General features: G+C 41.7%; 1 protein-coding gene across 1 annotated transcript; it reads right to left on the bottom strand.

Annotated features, from left to right (window-relative positions):
• Nucleotides 1-415: 415 nt before the first annotated feature.
• On the bottom strand, nt 416-19233 carry col1a1b (collagen, type I, alpha 1b). The gene is made up of 51 exons (XM_055042690.1): nt 19017-19233; nt 17015-17206; nt 16509-16528; nt 16305-16340; nt 15607-15699; nt 15331-15399; nt 15194-15238; nt 14853-14906; nt 14563-14616; nt 14393-14446; nt 14128-14181; nt 13988-14041; nt 13861-13905; nt 13675-13728; nt 13533-13577; nt 13366-13419; nt 12482-12580; nt 12339-12383; nt 12151-12249; nt 11995-12048; nt 11798-11905; nt 11076-11129; nt 10863-10961; nt 10709-10762; nt 10031-10129; nt 9889-9942; nt 9542-9595; nt 9364-9417; nt 9185-9238; nt 9029-9073; nt 8841-8939; nt 7914-8021; nt 7447-7554; nt 6837-6890; nt 6635-6688; nt 6427-6534; nt 6203-6256; nt 5655-5708; nt 5400-5561; nt 5214-5321; nt 4976-5083; nt 4843-4896; nt 4611-4718; nt 4443-4496; nt 4239-4346; nt 3965-4018; nt 3684-3791; nt 3171-3450; nt 2878-3068; nt 2551-2793; nt 416-1702 (listed from the first exon to the last, which is right to left on the bottom strand). The coding sequence occupies exons 1-51, from the start codon at nt 19096-19098 to the stop codon at nt 1556-1558; spliced, it is 4341 nt and encodes a 1446-aa protein (XP_054898665.1). The 5' UTR covers nt 19099-19233; the 3' UTR covers nt 416-1555.
• Nucleotides 19234-19504: the final 271 nt, after the last annotated feature.

Below are 19504 nucleotides of genomic sequence, written 5' to 3'. Positions count from 1 at the left end.
TGTTTGTATTTTTGTGGCGCTATAGTTGTTGTAGCACGTAATATCCACCAGGTGGCTGTATTTTCCCTTCGATGAAAACTAAAGCTTCATCTGTTTTAGACATCTTTGGTCTTCTGATAATGAAAGATATTCTTCTGCAGGAGGATTAACTAAAGTTGCAGATGCAGCTATGCCACTCGCAAAGCTGATGACTGGAGAATTTAAACTAAAAATCTTGTGTTTTTCTTTTTCAATCAGATTTTGGCCTTGTTTTCACTACTGCTTGTCAGAAACAGAAACTGCTTCATTGCAACACAAAATGTTTAAGTAGCTTTTTGTCAAAGGCCCCCATGAGTATAAGACATGGTCTCAAATGCAAGACATATTTTCTGAATGCGTGTATTTTAAGTTTCAACAACAGTGAAAACTCCGCCACTGAGTAGACCACTTCACATGCTTTATTTCAGCACCCAAAATAATTAAAAACATCTTGATTTATTATACATGTACAAAATAAGTACAGAATCTCTCCTTGAAACCATGAAAGTCGGTCTGCTTCAATTTCCATTATTAAGAAACTCTCTGCAAAAAAAGACATCAATGAAACATAAACAACCGGGAAGATGTGTGCTGTTCTTTTGAGTGTTTTCTCTTTTTTTTGTCCCTCTTTCTTTGTTTTCAAGGATATTTAAGGAGTTTTCCACAGATGGGGGCAAACACTGAACATGTGGGCGGGGAAGTCACTCGCTTGTATCTACAAAGACACGAATGCATGCATCACACCTGCAGCAATCGCCTCTGTCATCAAACCAACACTCAAAGAAAACAATTGCACTGCATAGACAACAAGACAACGAGTGAATTTAGTAGCACCAAAGTTCTGCAGGCATTAGTGGCAACAATTACAGTATGAGAGTGAGAGTTTGATCATCAAATACTGATAACTGGACCTCATTGGATTAGTAATAGCACCTTTAAATGGTTTAATGTCCCCCTATAGGCAATTTCTAAAGAAAAATTGGGGGTGACTTTGAGGTAGCCATCTATATATTGCAATGAAGGTGAGCTTAATTGTCTTGTTCTTTTGTTGGTCCAAAGTTCAGGTGTTTTTCAGATGTATTTAGATCAACAAGACACTCCACACTTTTTACAATTTATTTAACACCAGAAAAATGGTACATATCATTTGTTGTTTTCAAAGTCCTTCTGCAGTGGTAGGAAATAGGTAAAAAGTCACCTGATTCTGTTTTCTTTTTTCTCTTATTTTTAATCATTTCCTTTGGGGGAAATTTTACACATACGTACATTATTTTCTTGTTGCCAGTGGAGTCAAAAGGTTTTATTTAAAGTGTCCTTGTGTGGTTGGTTTTCAGATGAAGTAGCAGTCCCAAAAAGCATCTCAGGGTTGGAAAAAAAATGCAGACACTGTCTTCAGTGGAGTGGTTTTAAAGCATTGTGGACCAATGGCGGCCGAATGAGTTTTGGTTGCATAGGGAAAAAAAGAGGTTTTAGAGATGACTGCTAGAAAAAAACAACAATGTCATGTCCATGTTTCTTTCATTTTTTTTTTTTTTTTTTACAAGAAGCAAACAGGGCCAACTTCAACGCCAAATTCCTGATCGGGTGCACCAACATCCATAGGAGCAATGTCAATGATGGGCAGTCGGGATGTTTTCGATGTCTTGTAGTCAATGACTGTCTTGCCCCATGTGCCAGTGTGTGACTATAGAGAGAAACAAAAAGACAAAACAGGCATAAGTCTCTAATAGCTTAATAAATACATAGAGATGAACAGAAAAATCATCTGTCTATCCGGTATATTCAGTTTTGAATTTGATTAGTCATAGCCTGGCCTAGGAACAATTAAGTTGGAGAGAAATGTAAAAACTTAAATTCTTTCAGATGAATGAACTGAAAAAACTTGATGCAGATGCTACTTGGTTGCATTAACAACACTTTCCAATTTTGGAGACTCTCCAAGGTTTCAAAGTATGAAACCTTAACCTAAAATACATTTTTCATTTGACTCAACATTATAGTTTTGGTTGAAAAATATGAGGACGGTGCCTTTTACCAGATATTTCTCACACTTTCTGTGTGGAAGTTGTTACTGAAAGAGGAAGGTTAAATGTCATTGCAATGTGAATTATCACTAAGGTCAAATAAATAAGGCCAGAGAAAGCACTAAGACAAAGGAAGGATCTTAAAGTGAACATGTATTTTCTTAAAGACATTCAGATATAGCTAGTTGATTTAAGTTGCTGGACAGCAAGAAAGAGCAAGACTTCACTCAACACATGTATCAAACATGAGTTGAAAACATTGAGCTTACAACTCATGTTTGTTTGGGACATACTTGATTTGAAAAGCTCAAACTTTCTCCAGGTAAAGCAAAAAGAAAGGGCTACTTTGCTGCTGCTAGAGACAATAACCATGCTATCTATTAATGCTGGTAAGTTCTTATTCGCATCGTCTTTGATCCAAATCTTATTCAAATCACAAATTGGCCATAAAATTTGTATGAGTGTATAACTTCAAATATGACTCAATACGAAGACAGAGGGAACTTACCGTGCAGCCATCCTCGCTGACGCTGTATGTGAAGCGGCTGTTGCCTTCGGCTCTGATCTCGACATCGTTGGAGCCCTGGAGAAGGACGGCCTTCTTCAGGTTGCCTGTTGCAGAATCCATGTAGGCGATGCTGTTCTTGCAGTGATATGTCACGTTCTGTGAGGCCTGGTTGGACATCAGGCGCATGAAGGAGATCTGGATGTTGACGTCCTCGGGATCAGCTCCCTCGGTGCCATACTGGAACTGTGTGACGGGTAGAAGCAAAAGTCACTTTTTGATCGTACTGACTAAAAGTAATCAGAGGGATTTCGTGACTGCGACTCTCACCTGGAATCCACCGGTCATGGACTCGCTGAACCAGATGTGCTTCTTCTCTCTGAGGTTCTTGCTGAGGTACCAGTTCTTCATGGGGATGGTGGAATCGATGGGGTAGACGCAGGTCTCTCCAGTCTCCATGTTGCAGTGGACCTGGATGGCGTCCAGAGAGGAGCCCTGGTTGGGGTCAACCCAGTATGTGCCTGTAACCGAGAAAAATATAAGGAGGGTTTCAGGTTTGATCAAAATCTAAGTCTGGTGTAAGGTGCTGAAGAAAAGGTCTATGAACTCTGATCCTCACTCACCGCTCTTCCATTCAGGGTGGCACATCCTCAGGTCACGGCACATACGAGCAGGGCTCTTCTGGGAGCCGTCGGGGCTGCGGATATTCTCGACCTTCTGGGTCAGGGTCTTCAGGGTGGTGTCAACCTCCATGTCACGGTCACGCATCATGTTGGGGTCATCAGCGCGGTAGCCACCACGGAGAGGATCTGGACCCTTCTCCTGCTGGGGTGGTGCAACGAATTCAAAGGCACTGCCAGGGGCTCCAGGAGGTCCAGGGGGTCCAGGAGGTCCAGGAGGACCCTGTTTTGAGACAAGACAATAGTGAAACATACAGACTTACAGCAGGGATTACTAAGGGCTTTTGTAAAAGTCACCCTGACATCTTAAGTTGTCCCTAAAAGATTTATTCTCAATGGAAAATGACTAGATTTGAAAAGGTCTTTTGAAACATCTTATATATCTTCAGTTTCCTTCTGCTTTTGCACTGTTTACAACAATTTACTAGAAAGGTTTCTAATAGTAATGAAACTCACAGAAGGTCCCATCTCTCCATTGCGACCACGAGGTCCAGGGGGTCCGATGGGTCCGGGCATACCATTCTGACCATCCTTACCGGGGGAACCATTGTTTCCAGAAGGTCCCTAAAATGAAAGACAAATCTTTTATAAGCTTAACTTTGTTTATTATTAGTAGATTTAATGCTTTGAGACGTTATCTTGACACAATGAAGTAATTCCAAGTACTTTTGATTCTTAGTAAAAGCTTTGTGGTATGTCCAAATATTGGCATGGTGGCGCAAAGCAGCTGGACTTACTCTGGGTCCAGCGGGTCCGGAAGCGCCAGCGGGTCCTCTGTCTCCATGAACACCCTGGTAGCAGGTGAAGGTAACAATGTCAACATCATAATTAACAACATTAAAAGTTTAAAATGTCAATCTGAGTAACTGATCAAAATAAAGTGTTCAGTAGTGTTCTAATGTATCGAATGTGATTATGTGGCAATAAATGCATAAGGGATTATAACTCTTTTCGAGGAGATATATATATATTTTGTTTTTCAGCAGTGTGTAAGTGGTAGTAGAGACTCACAGGAGGTCCAGGCAGACCAGGCTGTCCGCTGAGTCCTCTGTGTCCCTTGTGGCCTCTCTCTCCAGCCTCACCAGCCTCTCCTCTGTCTCCCTTAGCACCAGCAGGGCCCTGAAAATTCCCAAAGTTGCCATGACATGTTAATGCACAACTCTGAGTCTTAACATGGATAACCGGGATACATATGCTATAGATTGACAAACTTACAGCAGAACCACGGGGTCCAGCAATGCCAGAAGGACCAGCAGGACCAGCAGGACCCTAAAGGAAGAAAAGAGGTTTAATACAAAAAAAAAGACACACACACAGAAGTTTGGGACAAATTTAATAATATTTTTTTAAAAAAAAGAAGCACCAGTGTCATTGGGGACTTACACTCTCTCCGCGTTCACCGGTTTTGCCAGAGGGGCCGACACCTCCGGGGGCTCCTGGAGCACCAGGAGGTCCAGGGGGTCCAGCCATGCCACTCTCACCACGGTCTCCCTATAAAGTATATGTCTGTTAGCCAGGCAGCTAAGATCTACATTTTCAGACGTATAAGGAAGAGTTCTCCATTAACAGATATGATTTGGGGGGAAATAACCCTTTTTAAAGAGTAAATGTTCACCTTGGGGCCAGGAGGACCATCACGACCAGGAGCACCATCATGACCAGGAGATCCCTGCAGAGGAGCCGCAAAACTGGTCAATCAAAACTAATCGAAAGGAAATATCAGACAACAGTGATTTCAAGCTTCATACCTCACGACCAGCCTCTCCGGGGGCACCAGACAGTCCAGGGGGTCCAGCAGGTCCAGGGGGTCCACGCTCACCAACAAGGCCAGAAGGTCCCTGCTTACCAGGCTCACCCTAAGAAACAACAGGGAATCGTTTTTTGTCAGGCAGGGAAGTGCCTAGTGAATGGTTTTAGAGAGCCTAAGTTAAATTTAGCACTTACATCAAGATTTAGAAAATAAGAACAGATGTTGATAATACTCACAGAGGGTCCAGGGATACCAGGGGAACCACGCTCTCCACGCTGTCCACTGAGACCTACGATACCTCTCACTCCGGCAATACCCTGGGGTCCAGGCAGACCGGGGGCACCCTACACAGAGGGACATGGCAGTGAGTGGGGTTGAATCATGCTCAAAATGAATGATAGCAAAGTGCCGAGTATACTTACAGGAGATCCATCAGAGCCAGGGGATCCCTTTTCTCCACTGGGACCGGGAGCACCGGCAGCACCAGACTCACCAGGGCGACCAGCAGGGCCGGTCTCACCGCGAGATCCTCTGGGTCCGTCCTTTCCAACAGGTCCAACGGGTCCGGGGGGTCCAGCAGCTCCCTAGAGTCAAGGTCACAGTAGACAGGACAACTCCATTAGCTATCACTCTACGGCCATGAAGAAGGTCATTTACGTGATGACTCTAAAACTCACAGAGGGGCCAGGGGGTCCAACTCTGCCGGCAGGTCCAGGGAAACCAGTAGCACCCTTAAGGAGACACACAGATATGATGAGACATTAAATGTAACTATAAGCATAATGTGAGAAAATTTAAGCAAAGATATTACAGGAGATATTTTCTACAACAAAATATGATTAGCTATTGTTAAAATTTTGGTTATTGAATTTTGTCTTTTGACAACTGAATTTAAATAGAGAAACAAATAAACTTTTACATTATTTAAAAAAAATACTTCCCAAATTTAATAGGAGTTGCTATTTCAGTACAAATTATTGAAAGGATCTTGCTGAACCCTATTGCTAAAATTTTGAGACACTATAATATAGAACTGGACTGTCCTGCATACAAACAGATCCCATCTTTTGTTGTTGTTTTTGTTTGCAAAAACTCAACAAATTGAATCTTTTGGCATCTTGGATTTCATGGAGTGTTTCCTAGGACTCCTGTAGTATTTTAGATGAAGAACCACGAGTTACTGGTATGTTTTCAGGAATTGCTCTGCATTTTCACGTTGACTTACAGGAGGTCCAGCACCACCACGAGCACCTTTGGGTCCAGTAGCACCAGTAGGTCCCTGTTGAACAAATATGTATAAAAAAAAACTATCAGACAAGAAGGCAACAGTGTAGAACTGGACTGTCCTGAAGGACGTAGTGTTAAATCAATACATTGATGTTTAATTATAGCATTTTACATTGGGTTACATGGTTACATACTATTTATACTGAATGTAGAGTGACGAACCTGAGGACCGGCAGATCCGACAGGTCCAGGGGGTCCAGCAGGACCGGCGTCTCCCTTTGGTCCGGTGTCACCAGTCTCTCCCTTGGCACCAGGCTGACCATCAGCACCCTGAAATGGGAGGAAAAGGTAAAAATAAAAATAAAAATTGGAGTCCATGTTTTTTGTCACACCTGAATTCAGTCTGTACTCTGATATGCATTTTACTTACAGGAGGTCCAGCGAATCCAGCAGGTCCAGCAGGTCCAGTCTCTCCACGCTCACCCTGTCGGAGTCATCAGTAAGGTCAGTTCAGTCTCCTGGGGCATGTTGCGTCCCTCACCATGCACTGAGGTCTCACTTTTTAATTTTTTTTTTAATTAATCAAGACCACTGCAGCAATCTAAAGACTTTGTGTTTAGAAAATAACTTACAGGGGAACCACGGGGACCAGAGGGTCCAACGATTCCAGTGGGACCAGGCTCTCCCTAAAGCCAGAGGAGAAGAAGCACAAGTCAGCAGACAAAATAATAATAAATCATAAAAATAAATAAAAGACACATTCACTTACAATATATATGAATGATACATCATGTTGACAAACTACATTTCTAAATTTGTCTGAGAGTGCTGTAATAGTTATTTGTTTTTTGGGATATTGTTGTATTTGTGATTGTTTGAATGCAAATTATAATCACCACCTGGATATAAGAATATCCATGCATAAAATAAAATAAAATAGTGTGATAAAATAATTGGTGGGGAGAAATTTTAGTTGCACCTGGTGCTACAATAGCAAACTAGTGTATTAACCATTCTTTATTGTTTGTATTGCAACATAAATTACATACATTTGCTGTTTATTAATCATAGTTTAAGAGGTCTCAAAACAATACCATATTTAGATCGTTTTTCTCTTTATGTGAGTAAAAAACAACTTAAGAAGTAGAGATGTAGATTGGTGGAAAGGTTTGAATCCAGATACAGAAAATCTTTTGGGAGCCACTGCGTGCAGATGAAGATAAATATCATCCATGATCTTACCTTCTCACCCTGAGCACCAGGAGGTCCAGGAAGTCCAATAGCACCAGTCAGACCGCGCACGCCATCTTTGCCAGCGGCGCCATCAGAACCTTTAGCACCAGCGTCTCCCTAAACAGAGAAAAGTGTCGTTAAACAGTTGAATGTGAAAATCAATGATAGCTGGCCTAAGAACCAGCATGTCGCCATTTCTAGCGACATCTAAGATTGATCTAATAGTGACATTATTTAAATGTCAATCAATAAGTCAGTATAACACTGATATCTTGACTTTTTCAGAAGCATATTAAGTTACTTCTTAACTTTTGGAAGTATTTTTCAAAGAAAGATAAAACCTATTAACTTACATTAAGTTCATACCAAGAAAATATTAAAAGGAAGTGAAAAAAGATTAAAGTTTTAAACCACAACATAAAATGCTGTCACACAGTACAATTAGTCTATCCAAATTGTCTGGTTGTTCCACTCACTCTCTCTCCCTTGGGTCCAGGCATGCCAGAAGATCCTCGCTCACCAGGCATCCCCTGCATACCAGGGAGTCCCGCACTACCGGGGGCGCCAGCAGCTCCAGCCTCTCCCTGTGCAGGTAAAAAGAAAGATAATACACTTTAATCACCCTCTTTAAAGAACCCGGAAGAGGCAGAGCAGGACTTTGGAGACCGAGTACAGTTTGAAGTTTGTTCATTTACTCCTCTGCTGCTTGAAAGTTGCCACCTAGTGGCAGGCATTGTCACAATCTGTTGTTGACATGAAAGACTATAATAGCTAAGCAAATAGCAGTTTAGTTTAGAGAATTATTTTTCAGAGTCACACAACTATGACAAGATACTAGAAAACACATTTAAAATGCTAATTGTCAGACGCAGTACAAAATGAGCTGGTTGTTTGATCGATGTTTGATCGGCATGAATGTGGACGCGTGTTCCATCATTTTCTGAAAAACATCAAATCACAGGCTGAGCTCAGTAAATAGGAAGTGACACAGGTGTGAACACACTTGTTTCCCTAGCAAAACTGTTTTGTTTCCAATAAAAAGCCTGAACGGTACAAAAATTCCCTTTTTCTACAAAAATCAACAGGATTCTCCAGTCGTCTCATTTGTCGTTTTGGTCTCTGCTTATCAGAAGCTCCTACATGACCCAATTTAACATATTCTGGAGACTAAAGGCCATCAATTGTCTCACTTAATATATATTATTTTATTTTAAATCCAGACCTCAGGATGTTCACTTGTTTCTTGTTTTGATTCCTATAAATCAGAAACATCTGAACCATATTTTCCTTTCCAGATATCTGCAGGTGTTTCTGCTGTTTACTGAGGTTCACAAAGGTCAAGACTCTTCCAAATCTGAGCTGTAAAATTTTCTGTCCAGCTCTTTTTTTTTTTTTTGCCATACCTTAGGTCCATCGTTTCCACCAGCACCAGGGGCGCCACGGGGTCCAGTTGGACCGGCAGGCCCGGGACCACCACGCTCTCCAGGGAAGCCTCTGTCACCCTGATGGAAACGCAGAGAAAGCATTAGGCTTTTTTTCTGTTTAGTGTAAATATAAAAACAGAATGTCCAGCAGAACAAGAGGGGCTTACTCTGGGTCCAGCTGGGCCAGGTGGTCCGGCCTCTCCAGGAACGCCCTGAACAGAATCAGGAGAAAGAGCGATTATTATTGTCAGGTCTAATTTTGCTTTGACCAAACGATTTATTACCAATAGTTCAGATCTAGCCATGAATGGTGCAGATCGTACCTGCTCACCAGGCTTGCCACTCTCACCAGTAGCACCTTGGGGTCCGGGAAGACCCTGGATGATAATTAAAGATGCAGTTGAATGTATGAATTATAAAGTGGGACATGTATTCAACAACAAACCGACAAAATAATAATTATAATAATAATTTTAGATCATTTGAGGCTTCAAAAACTCACTTGGAATCCTGGTGCACCAGAAGGTCCCTGCTCTCCTTTCTCTCCAGGAGGTCCCTGTAATCAGAGTTTGGAGAATATTTTTATTTTGTTATTATTTTATATTGAGAATAGAAATGGGGGGCAGGGGTATGAAAATGATCTTTTTTATGCTTAAAAATAATGGAGGCAAACTGCTTACCCCAGGTCCAGAAGGTCCGGGAGCTCCAACATCACCATCTTTGCCGGGAGCACCCTGAACGGAAGAAGGTCACAATATTTATTAAATGCTTCTACGCTCATATTTCAACTTCAATTCATTTCAGCTTATTTGCTTTGTGCTATGGTACAGAAAACATAATTTGAAATCAATTTACAAAAATAAGCATCTTCAGTTCAGTCCAGATTAAGCCAGACTTTCCAATCTAATGCGCTCTTATTTTGATTTAGTCTGAACGTCAAGAGGTTCAGTTCCATCCATCTCATTTATCATCACTTTAGAGTTCATTGAAAATACCGAAATAGAAAAAAAATAACTGTAGTACTTACAACTGGGCCAGCAGCTCCACCAGGTCCTCTCTCACCAGGTTTACCAGATTCGCCCTGGTCACAAAAACATAGTTCACACACTCACAACCCAAGGATCCCATCAATCCCCTTAAAGACGCGGAACGGTGAAGGGTTCACTCACAGCGGCTCCCTTGGGTCCGGGGAATCCCATGACTCCGGGCTGTCCTCTGGATCCAGTGGGGCCAGGAGGTCCGGGGCGGCCATCTTGACCAGGAGCACCCTAATGATCAAGAGAGGAGAGAAAATGTTTTATTTTAAAAAAATAAAAACAAAAAAAGCATTTAGGTTGACTCATTTTTAAAGCTGGCAAAAGGACATTGCAGTGTGTTTGGATATTGGCTGATAGATCTGGTCATCTGGATCTCATTTAGGTCATGTAAAACCCGAAGACTGTAAATCTTTGCTCACATCCACCTCTTAAGTTATTTGTTCTGCTATTTCTCCATTCTTCAGACAATAAGTATGCTGGGGAGAACATGAACGCCTCACACTCGCCTATGAGAGCGACCTTCTTTCAGATCTCTTGAAAATGTCCTAATAGGACCACAGGTTTTATTTCCAGAGGTGAAGCAACCAAGGTCACCAAACTAAGAAATGCTTCAATGAAGGATCTCATTTTGCAAATTTAGAAACTGAGCAAGTTCATCCATAATCAACCATAACTTTAGATTGCTGACTGTGTTAAACCATGAAGAGATCAGAAACTGGCCTATTCCCCCCAGTCTGGTCTGGACAGAGATTCATATGTGGAACTTTAACTAGAAATCCGGTCAAATCTTTAGAAACTATCAGTACTTACAGCAGGTCCAACTTTGCCGTCAGGGCCGGGGCTTCCGGGGCTCCCGGTCACACCCTAAAGAGGAGGAGCAAGTTAAAATTCATTTGTTTTTTTCGTTCTTTCTTCTCATCTCATTGCATTTAACAGAGTTGCTCCAGTTTGTCTCAAAGCCCACCTTTGATCCTGGAGCACCAGGAGCGCCGGGGCTTCCGCCCTCACCGGTGGCTCCCTGAGATCCCATTGCTCCGGGGGCACCGCGCTCACCTGGGGCGCCCTGTTACAAAGGTCGCAAAGGGTCAGAAGTCATTATTCGCAAAGGGTCAGAAGTAGTTATTTTTATGAAGTTCTGTATCAGGAGTTTGCAAACACTTGCTCCTGGTTCATTTACCTTTCCACCAGCAGCTCCATCAGAACCAGGGAAACCACGAGCACCAGGGGCGCCCTGGGAAAAAAAAGAAAAGAAAAAGCACCAAGCAGGTCAGTAAACGTGGTAAAATATGGTATTCCCAAAGCAGCTCTGGGAATAAAGTGATTTTTAAGGGACTATAGACAGTTTTACATAAAATTAGTACTACAACCATGCATGGCTGCAAGTCTATTTACAAGTTGGAGTTTTTTGATTGAGCATGAAATGCATCATCTCAGATGTGAGCATCAGATGCAAGGTGATGCTGGGAAGAGGATAATTTAACCACCACAGAATTCAAACTTGTTCACTTTGTTGTATTTTAGTCTTTAAAATTCAGTAATTTAATTTGGTTGTCCAGTGTCTAAAGCTGAGACAATTCAAACTTAGCAAACTGCTAGATATGTGGTTTTAAGGTTGTTCTTTTTTCTGTCTTTGTTTGTGTTGGAACTGTAAAGAAATAATTAATTTGGGAGAAAAGGTGAAAAAAAACTGTAACTACAAAAATGACAATAATAATAATAATTTTAAAAAAGTAAGTATTGCAGCAATCAATTTTACAAAATTGCTTTCTGTTATTTGGATTTGTCACATCTGTTTTCACATTGTAGCACTTGCTACAATGTGAAAACAGGAATTCAAGGGTGACTTTCTCAACAACAACAACAAGGAAATAAATAAATGGTAAAAAAAACAAAACATACACGCTCTCCAGGAGGTCCACGGGGTCCAGCACCACCAGGCTCTCCACGAGCTCCTCTCTTTCCCTCCTCACCAGAGGGGCCGGGAAGTCCCTGAAGTCCAGCTGGGCCCTGGAAGAGACGGAACCATCTTATTCACCCGAGAAACAAAAGGCTGTGCGTGGTTCTCATTTTTACGTCAAACGTGGTTTCAAACTTACAGGCTCACCCTTGGCACCAGCCTCTCCCTTAGGACCTGGAGGACCAGGCTCGCCCTGTTGGCAGAGAAACACGTTTCATTTATTCCGTCCAATCACCGCCGATCTTTGTGACACCTACCGGAAGACATTTCTGCACGTGAAATGCCGTCCACTCACATTGTTACCCTTGGGACCGGGAGCACCAGCGCCTCCTTGAGCTCCAGCAGGACCACGGTTACCAGGGAATCCAGGAGCACCAGCGATACCAGGAGCGCCCTGCGTAAAAAACAAGTCAGAGTGTAAACAATCAAAAATGATTACGTCAGCAGAATGAACCTGATCAGCGCGTCTCATGCTCAACTTACATTAGCACCTTTAGCACCAGGCTGACCATCAGATCCAGCAGAACCCTGCAGGGAAATTCATGGAAAAAAATATATATATATGTTTTTTTTTTTGCTTGTTTGTTTTAAGGGAAGCCAGACTGATTAAAGGTTCTGTTACTCACAGCAGGTCCAGCGGGTCCAGCAGGTCCTGGGTTACCAGGCTCACCACGGGCTCCCTGGGGTCCCTCAGATCCACGTCCTCCGGCAGGACCGGTCTCACCCTGTCAGAGGGAAGGAAGCAACACCAACACAGAAATCAGCACCTTGAAAATCAAGTGTCATAAAAAATTAGCAATATGTGTTTGAGAAAAGGATTTCCTAAACATAAAACAGACCCAAACTTAAAAAAATAAATAAATACCAAAAGATGGACAAGGGTTCTGATAAATGTCTTTGAACACATTCAGTTCTATTTCTGTAAAATAACCCATTTTCAGTCCATGTGCAGTTTGTAAGGTCTAATCACAAAAATGTGAGAATACTTACAACCTGCACTAAAATTAAACATTTTCAAGGAATAAAAACAAGATTTTAATTAGCCATATTATCAAAGCCAAGCAAATTATTGTTCTGATTCCATTTTAACTCCAGGAAGTGGAATATCAAAGGAAAAGTACTAAAATCCTTCGTAAATGGAAAACGACTGAGGGAAAGAGCCCAGCTGGGATCCAATGGTGTTTTCTGTTTGCTGCAAGAATCAGTGAACCCCACAATGGCTGGCAGTCAAACACACTGTTTAATTCATCCATAATATCCTTACATAAAAGTTGTAGTGGAAGTTTTTCCTGCAAAACTTAACAATTCCCCCGACACAGGGTGTTGTGGAGATAAACACCATCACTGAGATCAGACCGAGGTTAAGTAGCGTCTAATGATACGTTTTCCTTCATTCAGAGGGAAACATTTGAACACTAAGGCTTAACTGGTGAAATGGAAACCAAACTTCTGACTATTTTTAGTTTTCTTTCAGTTTAAATACAAAAAATATGTCACCCATTTGACTTACCTTAGCACCAACAGCGCCAGGGAATCCAGGGGGTCCGGCAGGCCCGGTGGGTCCCTAAACATCAGGATTGGACACAGATCGTTAGAGGAGCATGGTGTGAAAAGGCAAAACTTTCTTTCTTTTTATGTAGAAAAGTAAAAAGAAAGTTTTAATCATTGAAAACCTACGGGAGGACCAGCAGGACCGGTGTTGCCATCGTTACCACGAGCACCCTGCATGGAAGAGCAAACAGATTTTGCTCAGTTCAGCTTTTTGCACGGGAGTTGAAGAAAGTTTAAGGTTACAAAGCGGAAAAATGTCAGTGCTTACAGCAGGGCCAGCAGGTCCGGGGCGGCCTCTCTCACCAGGAAGACCACGGGCACCCTGCAAGACAATAGAGAAAAAAAACTGATCAATTTCTTCTCGTTTTTTTGCAGACCTCTTAGAATAAAACGCTTCAGGAGGTCGCACCAATCTTTAAATTGGCTCTTTAGGACGGTGCAACTGAAAACGTACCATGGCGCCTGGGATGCCGTTCTCTCCGGGGACACCAGGCTCTCCCTGCAAGACAGAGGTCAGCCTTTAAACACCTGGAACGAGGCAAAGTGATCCAGACGGCAGAACGGGTTTCTGGGCTTCTTACCTTAGGACCAGCAGGTCCACTGTCTCCCTTGGCTCCATCAAGACCGGGGAAACCCTGCAGATAACATTGGGAATCATTATTAGATCATGTTTCTGCTTGTGACTATAATGCAGAAGCTCCAGACTAGCACTAAGACTCACTCTGTGTCCCTTGATGCCAGGCAGTCCGGGGGTTCCAGGGAATCCACGAGCACCCTGCAGGAAAACAAGAAGAAATCTGTCATCATGGGAGTTTCCTAAACTGAAAGGCATCTCATGTCAATGGAAAGTGTGATCAGGGTTTAAAAACTAAGAACTACAACAAAAGAAAAAGAAAACAACAACAATAAAACATGCACAAATTTGCAAACGTGAACACGAACAGAAATTTTGGACAAACGGTCAACGACTTGCTAATTTGGCTCACCTGAGGGCCAGCAGGTCCGCGCTCACCGGGGCGTCCAGCTTTACCAGCCTCACCCTGTTGAAGACACACAGACAGAAACAGGTTTTTCAAAACACAGGAAGGTGCTGGGCCAGGTAGTAAGAGGTGGTTTTAGCTGCAAGCACAGGTAAAAAGGAAACAGAATCACTCACATCATCTCCGTTCTTTCCGGGAGGGCCTGCGGCACCGCGGGGACCCATTGGACCCTGAAAATACCAACAGATAATACCGTTGATTCTAAAATGTTACTGACACAGATGAAGAAAAGTGAAAAAATGGTGTGCAGAAGTAGACTAATGATACATGATGTAGTCGAATATAATAAAAAGGAGAAATTTATTTGCCTCTAGACATAATCATGTTCATTTGTGATGTTCATGATGTTTCAATGACTGACACAGTAAGATTGCCATTAATCAAACTAGTTATAATGTGTACTTACCACAGCACCGGGCTCACCAGGCTCTCCTTGGGGTCCAGGGCTACCTGAAGGACCCTGAAAGACATCAAGAGAAAACATTTTCAGCACATCTTATTCACATTATTAATGATACAAGTGGGGGGGGGGCAGGTGGTGGTGCAACAATAGCCACCTCTATAAATGTCTTGGCCAGAGACGCCTATGTTTCAAACACAAACCGAATTGACTGATTTGTGCTTGCCAGTTAAGCCAGAATGGCGTCAGAGTAAAATTCCTGCTTTTTTCTTAGTGTCTCAACCAAACTTCCCCAGAAAGTTTTCAAAAACATATAACATACATATGTTACTGATAAAAATGCTTACAGGTGGGCCGGGAAGACCAGGAGCACCACGGGGACCAGGAGGACCCTGTTGATGAAGAGTTAGAAAAATCAGACATCATTTTGTCCTTCATTTTTGTATACTCTATAAACATGGGTCACTATATGAAAATTACGTACAACTGGGCCGGGGACGGGTGGGCCGCTGGACTTGGAGGGGTCGAAGTAGCTCATTTGAGGAGAGAAGTTCTGTGAGGGGAGAAGACGAGGAAATCAGTCACTTTTTCAGCATAGAAACATCTCAAAAAATACTTGAAATAGTCCCGCTTCTCATAATCCTCTTACAAATATCAGAAATCTAAAGGAGAGCAGTGTTTTTATCGATCTATAAATGCTTTAATCTGAAGGAAGGTTGCTGAATTGGTGTTTATTTTCAGATGAAACTCTGATACGTACTCCACCAAGGCCAGGGGGCCCAGGGGGGCCGGGTGGGCCGGGAAGGCCAGGCTGTCCAGGGATCCCATCATTGCCAGGGAGACCAGGAAGACCCTGGGAAAAACAGCATTCCAGACATGTTACACGCCCCTCTATGCAGACGATGTTTTACTTTACTTTCAAAAGCCCAAAACATCAATCAGTGTCAGCAAACCTTGAATTTCATGTTTAATAACTTCAAAAAAGATCATAAGCAGAATTATTTGTCCAATACAAACACATTTCTGCTTAGAAAATGTTATTGCTGCTTTGTTATTAATGATCTTCACTTCATTTTAAAGATGACTCTAAATCATAGACTCATGAACTCTCTTTGACCTCGTGAGCTAGTTAACAGTTACAGTTATACTTTACAGCAGCTTTGTCAGCAATCATGTTGGTTTCTGACAGTTTTCATTCCTAATTCATAGAGCACATATTGCTCTTAGACATCTCTATTTTTTGGTCCAAACTAAAAAAATATCAGCAGCATGTAGAGCATAAACTGGACTTAAATACCACAAGGTAGACACGCATAATGTTTCAGGAATTTCATCAGGATTGTTTAATATGCATATAAATATATACTGGAAATTGCACGTTGGACTTTTCTGCAGTTATTTCTTCTCCCTTAGTTATAGGTATGATTAGACTACAAAACAAAGTAAATAGAAACCTACCGGATCTCCTCTGGGGCCAGTGGGTCCCTTTGGAATCTATGAGTACATAAAAATTAAAAAAACAACAAAAAAAACTGTTAAGCTATAATGTAGCCTTGTTTTCAGGATGTAAAATAATTTATGGTATTAGAATATAATGTTATGGTTTGATGAATTCAGAATTGTTTCTCAACATTAATGAAATTTTAAGAAAGGTTGAAATACCGTAGCTTCAGTGGTAGGACCTAAAAAAGTTAAAGAAAAAAGAAAGGTCAACAGCTAGCACACATAATTAAATTCAAAATATTTCAAGACTAGCTGACGTGTCAAGCTGCAGGCCCAAGCATGTGTAGCAGATTTAGACATTAAAGCAGGGACTTTAATGCAGTTATAATTTTGTCATAACTGCACTAAGAGCAACTTAAGTAATTGAAAGGGGCAAAGGCGGAAGGAGCGTGATGGGTCTGCACAAACTGGGATGTTGGGAAAATGATAAACTCTCCATTAGAAAGAGGGTGTAATCCAACATTGTAAAAGTTTGTTGAAAAGAACTCAGCAAAATATGATCCAAAAGGGATTTTTTTTTCTATGTGAAATCCTCAGACAGGCAGGCAGGCAGACATGCTGAGAGGCTCAGGTCCATTTGATGTCTAGAGGCCAGAGGCAGCAGAGGAGCAAATCTAGGAGGTGGTGCAAGGCATGAATGAAACCATAAAACAGGTGAGCAGTACCCTCATCGGGGCAGACAGGGCAGCACTCTCCGTCAGGAATGTAGGGGTCTTCACAATCGGATGTGTCCTCGCAGATCACCTCATCGCAGAGGATGGTCCCCATGTCGCACACGCAGATCTGGCAGGGTTCTGGTTTCCATACATCCTTGTCGTTGTACGACTGTCCTTCTGATGTGCAGCTGCCAAATTGCTCTGAAAAAAAAATACATATATATTTGTGATGAAGTCAAGGATTTTGAGGAGAATTTGATATTGTATTTACATTTTTACATGTAAATACAAGTTAGATGCTTAAATTCTCAGAAAAAAACTGACACATCTCGTTTAGAAACATGTTGATAAACCCTATTTTAGGATAGTTGGAACCAATTATATTTGCTTAAAATCAAACAATACCCTTTTTTTCATCAATAATTTGGGGTGAAGGTATACTAGAAAAAACCAGCAGGAGAATGAATTGATTTGTATTGTTGATCAAGACAATAGGTTACGTCTTTTTCTACAAATCAATGGCTTTTGGGCCTAATACTTAACTTCCTCTTGGATCACTTCCTCTTAAGACTGTCAAACTACACTAGAAGCTAAGCTACAATGTTTAACACTAAATGATTACAAAAGTTCATTTTACAAACATTAAGCATTTCAATTCAAATATAATACAGTTACATCTTACTTCCCATATGCTTAAGAAGTCATTAGCATCCCTACAGATATTTAGGGAATAATTTAAATAAACAAACTTAATAGAAGTAAAACTTGCATGCTTTCTGAAAAACATCAAAAGGGTTCCATTACTTTTTAAGTTAAAATCGGTTAACTTAATGAAAAAAAAATATTTTGCAAACAGTTATTTGGCAATTTGATATAAAACAATGTGCAGAGCATCACCTGGCTAACACGACAACCTGAAAAAGCTAAGCAAAAAAAATACAATTTTAAAAGATTATTCAAGTAAAGATGATGTAACCAGATGAAATGTGATATTAAAAGCCACTGAAATGCTAGAGTTTTTTTTAAAAAGTTTTGATAGAGCAGAATTGGATTTAATCCACCCTTTGGCTCCACACCTGTTTGGTGTCAGAAACGTAAAGCTCAATGAAGAGAAAAGTAGCTAAAGGATTATCATATGAAGGGTAGTTGTTTTCTTCCTTGTAATTGGGAGTAAAAAAGCTTCAGCTCCAGATCCAGTAAAACATTCAAAAAATGGACTGCTTCTTGATAACCAATTACAGTAGGTCCAATCACGTCTCAGAGTGATAGATTTCGCAGGCTGGGCATCAGGAGAGGAGAGGGTTAAAGCGTAGATGTGGAGTTCCATGCCTCGCCACATGGCGTCACTATTGCTTTGCAAAAGAAGGCCTCCCTCGCCCTAGTCCGGATGGTGATTAATTGACGTCTAGACGAACTTATTCCATTGTCGACGTCAGACTTTAGAAATTTTTCCATTGTCATTTTTTTCCCTGAATTTGTTGCAATATTCTCTTATTTTTAGAGCCGAAGCTCTCCACAGATGTGTGCCTGCTCTTTATTGATGCGGTTTGAGGCTTTTGTCTCGGGGTGCAAGTTCTTGAACCGAAAGAAATCCTCACCAAATTCAAACTAAATATTAATTAAAATGTGTTTTTTTTTCTCTTTATATTATTTTTTCTTTTGCATGAGCTTCAACTTTGTCTGAACTCATGTCCTACCACTGCGTAGAGATAAAACAGCTGCTCCCCTCAGGTTTGCACTCCAGTGGGACATGTGTCTGCACGCCAGTGAGATGGGGGGAAAAAAAGAGAACAGTGTGGAAAAAAAAAAACGTCCAGTCTATAAGTTCCTATTCGCTTCCAGATCTCCAGAGGAGCCCGTGGAAAAAAGAAAACACATTTCCCCAGTTCTGCCAGGTGGCGAGTCAAATATCCCGACTAGTTCCATCAAACTGCGCATCCTCTTGTGGACTTTCCACATCCTGAGAGGGCCACAAAGAAAAAGGAACATAATGTTTGAAAGGGATACTTACTATCATCCTCGCCTTGACCTCTCGCCAACAGCACTGTTGCGCTGAGCAAAAGCGCTAACCGAATATCCACAAAGCTGAACATGTCTAAATATTAGACATGTAGATTCTTTGTGGCAGGGGGGGATCCTCTTTTTCCTCCTCAGACACCTCTCATATAGGGCAGGGTCCGGTCTGTGCGTAACTCCAATCCAGACCCCAGCAGAAACTCCCTACTGCCTAAACAAATGACTTATCTTGGCTTTTATATGGCTGAGCTTTTGGGGAGGTGCCGTGCGCGCACCACATAACTTGTTGCATGTTTGGGGCGCAAAAATCCCTCCTTCATCAGAGGGGAATGGGCCGTCTCAACAAAAAGCAGTTCACCTCCCAGCTCAAACGTGGATGATGCTGGAAGGCATTATTTACGCACCGGCTCTGAGGCGCTGCAGACGTCCTGTATCATCTACCTGCTGTGGATTTTCTTAATTGAGTCTCTTTTCTTTCATGTC

This window comes from Poeciliopsis prolifica, unplaced genomic scaffold (assembly GCF_027474105.1).
Source record: "Poeciliopsis prolifica strain line A6 unplaced genomic scaffold, Auburn_PproV2 SCAFFOLD018, whole genome shotgun sequence".
Classification (NCBI taxonomy): Eukaryota; Metazoa; Chordata; class Actinopteri; order Cyprinodontiformes; family Poeciliidae; genus Poeciliopsis; species Poeciliopsis prolifica.
Note: the sequence above shows the minus strand (reverse complement) of the source record. Positions and strands in the feature narration are given on the sequence as shown.

What these genes read in the sequence shown, in the direction of transcription:
- col1a1b (XM_055042690.1), bottom strand. Translation starts at nt 19,098, where the DNA reads ATGTTCAGCTTTGTGGATATTCGGTTAGCGCTTTTGCTCAGCGCAACA. An exon ending in GTCCTACCACTGAAGCTACG is followed by an intron (nt 16,341 to 16,508) that starts GTATTTCAACCT and finishes ATGTACTCATAG; the next exon opens with ATTCCAAAGGGACCCACTGG. An exon ending in GCGGACCTGCTGGCCCTCAG is followed by an intron (nt 14,182 to 14,392) that starts GTGAGCCAAATT and finishes GTTTTCCTGCAG; the next exon opens with GGTGCTCGTGGATTCCCTGG.